Raw genomic sequence first — 6204 nt, 5'->3', positions numbered from 1 at the left:
CCCCCTAGGGGGCGCGTCCCACAGTTTGGGAACCTCTGGATTAGTGGATAAGACCAAGCTAGCATGTTGCCTACTTATATCAATGATAAATTATTCTTCCATCAAGCGCAGCCAGTTTATCGTTAACATTTCTAAGTTAACTTTTGGAACAAATGACTTGATTTAATTGTTTCTTAATTAAAGAAAAAAGAAACAAACCTGGAAATCTGAGGTGTTTGGTGTGAGTCAACAAAAGATTTTCTTTAACATTTTTAAGACAACATGCCTTTTTATATTTCAATGGTGATTTGTTGAGTATAGTTGATAAATCACAGCTCTAAAGTGAAAATCTGGTTAGATTTCTTTTACTTGATTGACAGTTCTAATATATTAGGGCTGTCAATCTACTATATATATATCTATGTATTATAAAGTACATGAAACACATCTCCACAAAAGCTATTCCAAGTTCTATTTTCTAAGCTTTCCATTAACATTTTCCAACCCATTGAGTTTCCATTGAAAGTAACAAACATCCTCTCACAAAAGCTACGTCAGCACCCCAGTGACATCCATTGTGTGCGTGTGTGTGTGTGTGTGTGTGTGTTTTTATACAAGCACGTAGGACCTTTTTCTAGTGTAACCACATACCTAAATTTTTTATAGGAATCATTATTATACCAAATTGCCCTAATGTGGTATAATAGTTTGAGCTGTGGTATAGATTAAGTCTGTCTTAAGGTTAAAGCTTTTAGCATACTTGTAGTTCTCAATGTTCAGACAAGTGTTGGGCTTTGGCACAAGTAGAGAGACTGACATGAAAATCTATTCAAAATCCTAAATAAAGTCCTAGAATTTGTGTGTCCTACAGCACAAAACTACAAAAAATATTTTTGTGAATAATTTTTTTAAGCTTAGTTTACCTCTAAGCTAAATGTAATTTACCACTTTAAATACAAATAAGAAAACTCCAGCACACTGACACTTTACTCTCTGCTTGTTAAATATTTTTTCTGCTCTTTACATGTTTATATATTAAATGGTTGAATGAATTTTGGTTTGTTTTATACATGGAAAACAATACTTTTGTTTTCTTGCTTTATACATCTTTCTTTATCTGTGCTCCATTCATTTAAACATTTGCAAATAAATGATCCATTTTATATGCAATTTCCTGCCTTTCTGTTGCAAAGGAGATTCACTCTGAGCAACATTATTCCAACCATTTAGAGGGCTAACATTATGCCATTTTTTTTTAGATTTGCATTATGTGTATAATGTTATTCCCTCATCAACAACATGGAGAGTTGCCTTGATTCTTTACCTGTTTGAGAAATCTTTTAAGCTCCATGGTAGCTATTCAGCTGTGCAAAATGCCTGGGTGGCTGCAGTTTCTGTGCTTCTGAGCTTCAGCCTCACAGAGCACCTTTTACCTCACTCAGTTCCTTCAAACTAGTCAGCAGAATTTATTAAACATCTGGAGGAACGGCGCAACTGCTGAGCTCATTATACGAGCTACTATTCAGTGAAAGCATTGTTAAAGTGTTAATCGAGGAGCGATGTGATGATATCCTGAATTTGAGAAAGAACAGGAATTTTTAAAGAGATAGAGATCCCATTTCAAGGCATTAAATTATGAAGTCAAATTTCTTATAAGTCATATTTGATATCTGCAGCATTTTTCTAATAACTAAAGGTAACACAGTTACTTGATTGTACTATAAAGTGGCACTAGGTACCTGGAAAATACTTAATACTGTCCCTTTAATAAATTCTTGAAGTAAAAATTTGTTGTAGAAGGCAAAAATCCTATTTCACTGGTCCATGGTGTAGACTAATCCTTCACTAATCTAGTGTAAATAAATCGTAATTTGGTTTTTCCAATTAACCTAAAAAATGCAGTGAGGACATGAAGAAAGCATTATTGGTGGTCCTTATGATCTGAAGGTAAGGTGAAAAGATTCTTAATAAAACTACTAAATAAACAGTTTTTGAAGCAACAAATCCCAATCATTTCCATCTTTAAGTCCTAATTGTATTTGTATCTTGTTCACTTTGTCAGACCAGAAAGGAAAAATAACACAAACACTGATCAGATGAAAACTGATTAGAAATCCAAACTTGGAAGGGATTGGATTCAACTTGTTTGACTTCAGCAGATGGAGCAGAAGGTTATTAGCAGATCAATATTTGTCAGTATGAGGTGATTGGATTATTTTGGCTCATTAACTCTTGTTTGCTTGAGTAAGTGCTGAAACCACTCAATTAGAAATACAAAGTGGTACTGAGCATATGCTGACCAGCAGCTTAGTTCACAGACGTCACACCATCATTATAGTTTCTAAGTCTTTTTGGACTAAGTCAGACTTACATTTATTTGTTTACATAAAACAAGTGACATGAAGAATGTTTTTCTTTTTGTTTTTATCATGAACTTATGCCTTGAATTGCTTCATCAGATGCATGTTTCCATTGTAAAACTAAAGAACTGAGAAAGTGGGGTTGGGCTTGTGTTTGAAGAAGTGTTGGGTTATAAAAGGAGGCGACTCCTTTCATTCTGCCTCACACCAACCAGCTCTCAGCTGCCTCTGCTCTTCGTCTTCATCAGAGCTTCACCTCCTCCTTAGACTCCTGACAAGTGAGTGATTCTTCTCCACCTCTCCAGATGACCTCCTCTTTGTTTTGCTGCTCTTGTCTAAAGAATCTGTCTGTGTGTCTTCAGTTCTCCTCCAGCATGGCAGCACTGTGGCTCCAGTCCTTCTCTCTGCTGGTCTTACTGGTTGTATCGTGGCCTGGCTCCCAGGGCGTCGCACCGCCGCAGCATCTATGCGGTTCTCACCTGGTTGATGCTCTCTACCTGGTCTGTGGGGACAGAGGCTTCTTCTACAGCCCCAAGAGGGATGTGGACCATCTCCTGGGTGAGACATCAAAACTTTACCACTTTTATTTGTTGGAGAGAAAAAAAATCCCCAGCTTTTTAAGTAAAGAAACAAAATAGTAACTCTAAAATCTCTGAGCAGGACTTTTGTGTTGGAAATCACATTTTTGAACAGTAATTTGACTCTTTTATGTGCAGTGTTTTTTTTAATCTCTTTATTTTTGTGAATATGTTATCTGTTTTAAACATGTTTTGTTCCAAGCAAGCTTTTCAAGGGGTTTATTCCTTGTTGCCATGCATATATTGTGTAATTATTCTGGTCATCTGTGACTCTTTCTCTTATAGTCACCTACCTAAAATAATGACCTAATTCATTTTTTTTTTTTTTGTTGCCAAAATCACCTTTGGCGAAAAACGACAACAGCAATTAGTAGAGAAAAGTGACAATATTCTTATCTTTGCTCTTCTTTGTGGTCTTCTGAACCCTTTATTTAAACTAAGCCTTCAAATTGTGAATCCATTTTGTCCCACTCAGGTTGGGATGTTCAGTTCTGCTTCCTTCTTGTGTTGGATTCTAAAATATATGTTATTTTCTTTATATATTGTTATTACTTATATGATAGGTGACTGTTACCTTTTTTAATACTAATCAACAACATGCCCCCCCCCCCCAGTGTTTCAAGTCAATGATTTCCTATTTGAACTCTTTCTTCTCTTTGTTGTTGCTCCTCCAGGGTTCCTCCCTTCAAAGACAGGCACAGGGTCGACTCACGGCGGTGAGAACGAGGTGGCTGAGTTGGCCTTTAAGGACCAGATGGAGATGATGGTTAAGAGGACAGGCATCGTTGAGCAGTGCTGCCACAGGCCCTGCAGTATCTTTGACCTGCAGAACTACTGCAACTAATCGGCATGCAGACAGTCCAGGTGGAGCCAGTGACTGAGCGCAGCTTGATTTGTTGGTTAATTTAGAGTGAACCCCATCCCAGCAGCGTGGATCTCTTCTGGAGAACCGTCTGCAGTCAACGACGTGCTGAGAGATGGATTATTTTTGCAAGAAAATAAAGTTTTATGATTTGAGACGACATCAGGGTATGTGTGTTTTCTTATATGGACTTTTTACTTAAAATAATCTGTAAAATGTGTCCATCAAATATTCTTGCAGGTAATATTTATTAGCATCCCTGGTAAGAAATATGGAAAAAAAAGACGTTGTTTTTTTTCTTTTTCTAATCATTATTTACAAACTCCCACCTTAAATTTGAGAAAATCTAGAATAATGCTTTTTTTCTTTTTACTTTATGTGAAATCTTGCTTTATCTCATAATATGTGCAATCCCCCTTATGCCAACATGACAGCACTTGGATTTCATTGATAACATACAATGTTGGACTTTATGACTCTTATCCATTCCTCCTTGCCCAATTTCTGTACATCATCCTGTGTTTTCTATGCTTTATTTTGCAATTGGCTGCCCAATACCCAAACAGTCACATATATTCCCACAATAATGCCTATGTTGTAAAAACAAAATTCAACAATGAGCATATCTCTGACAAATTTCTGACAGAGCTTGCAAGATTTTGCAGTTTATGACACTATTCACTCTAAGAAGGTTAGGGTTTATAGACGAGAATAAAGCCCACAGCATCATAGATCCACGACCAAACGTAACCGTAGGCATAAGGGCCATTTCCAAACATCTAATCTTTTTCTTATACCAAATTCACCTAAAATGTTGAAAAGCTCAATCTTGGTCTCAACTGACCAAAGCAGACGGCTCTGTGTAAGGGTCTAGTGGAAATTCAACCTGTTTAAGTTTTTATGATGTTGGGACAGAAAATACATCTTTCCAGATAGAATAGAATATTTTATTGATCCCCAAGGGGAAATAGCTTATTTGTTATTTGTTGACAAGCTACTCCATCTAGAGTGTCAATACAAATATAACCATAAAAGAATAAAATATAAAGTTTATGATCTATGCATATATATCCTGTTCCTTAGTCTTTGTCAGGTTGAGCTGCAGGTGGTTCAGCCTACACCATCTGACAGAGTTACATATAGCATTTATTGTTATTGTACAGAAGCACAACAAGATTAGTTTCAGTACAGACCATCCAGCTTGTCAGCGATGAAGGCCTGGGATCTGGTTTCTGTTCTGATGCATTTGTTTACTTCCGTTACAGAGAGCCAGATATTTTCTAACCTATTGTCTCATTATGATTTTGTCAATATTTCTAAAATGTATAAATTTAGCACCGTAAAATCTGCTCATCCAATAGATTTGACATCTCAGAATGTTGAATGAAACATCTCCAGTCTGAGGCCAGGGTGGTTTTACAGTCAATAGAAACTCAGAGTTCTTGAAAAGGTTACAATAGTTTGAGTAAGCATAAATTTCTGAAAGTTTGCATACAGTAAAAACCTCAAAGTGCATCTTAAAAACAAAAACCTGCAATGTTGTTCATTTATGCTTTCTTGATGCCCCCTGGCGGTTGCAAGATAGACTGACATTAAGACAAGCTCTTTAATCATTAGTCTAAAGCTGTGGTACAAGAAACAAGAAACAAATGGAACTTAGGCTACCAATGGTGGCAAGAAAAGGTAATCATGAAAAAATGATTTCTTCATTGACAAACTTCTCAAAAAAACCAGTGTAGTGACAAACTGTTTACATTTTTCAATATAAATTTTTGGAGTATTTATATTTATGTATTTGTAGTGATTCTTGAGAATAGGGACAAAACAGGTCCTATGGATAAGACACAAAATTTTAATAAAATATACACAAAATATAATTTTTTTCAAATATCTGACTAGACTAACCTGGGTCATGTGAGCACAACAATGTATATTTTCCTTGTGTTTGCAGAATATTTTTTATTTTAAACATGGTAGTCTGTGGATGATGCCTGTAAAAGCCCTTGTCCAGGAGCAGAACTCAATACATTATAATAGTTTAAAACAATTGAAGAAATACTAAAATTATATATTATGACAATTAAGTATAAGTATTCATATAAATAATTATGAAAGTATCAATAAATTGAATTAAAAATCATTTTTATATATTTTCCAACTCCATTGAAATTTGTCCCTAGTTTTTGTCAACACCGTCAGAAATGAAAAGAATGTAAAAAAAAAAAAAATCAGGCATTATTGGGGGCACCAGAACTTCTGAGGACCCCATGACCTCTTCCTTTCTCTTCCTTTGCTAACGTTGCTAGTTAGCTCTGGTTAGCTTATTTTATTCTTTAGTTTTTTCTTCTGTTTTATTCCTAAGTTGCTTGTCACAACCATGATGTATCAACTCCATAACTGACAATTTACAAAACTTTGATGAAAT

At 35.6% G+C, this 6204-nt stretch overlaps 1 protein-coding gene across 2 annotated transcripts; it reads left to right on the top strand.

Annotated features, from left to right (window-relative positions):
* Positions 1-1289: 1289 nt before the first annotated feature.
* Positions 1290-3937, top strand: ins (preproinsulin). 2 transcript variants are annotated; one of them, XM_007542317.2, is made up of 3 exons: positions 1290-2617; positions 2702-2897; positions 3592-3937. In XM_007542317.2, exons 2-3 carry the CDS (start codon positions 2714-2716, stop codon positions 3759-3761), a joined length of 354 nt encoding a protein of 117 aa, XP_007542379.1. In that variant the 5' UTR covers positions 1290-2617; positions 2702-2713; the 3' UTR covers positions 3762-3937. The 2 variants fall into 2 exon arrangements, with proteins under 2 accessions (XP_007542379.1, XP_016521686.1); XM_016666200.1 differs by having other exon boundaries at positions 1290-2897.
* The last annotated feature ends 2267 nt before the right edge of the window (positions 3938-6204 follow it).

This window comes from Poecilia formosa, unplaced genomic scaffold (genome assembly GCF_000485575.1).
Source record: "Poecilia formosa unplaced genomic scaffold, Poecilia_formosa-5.1.2 Scaffold679, whole genome shotgun sequence".
NCBI lineage: Eukaryota > Metazoa > Chordata > Actinopteri > Cyprinodontiformes > Poeciliidae > Poecilia > Poecilia formosa.
This window is presented reverse-complemented; position numbering and strand designations above follow the sequence as displayed.

Excerpts from the sequence above, each read along its gene's own strand:
- ins (XM_016666200.1), top strand. The coding sequence starts at position 2,645 with ATGACCTCCTCTTTGTTTTGCTGCTCTTGTCTAAAGAATCTGTCTGTG. Across the intron at positions 2,898-3,591 it reads GGATGTGGACCATCTCCTGG|GGTTCCTCCCTTCAAAGACA; the intron begins GTGAGACATCAA and ends TTGCTCCTCCAG.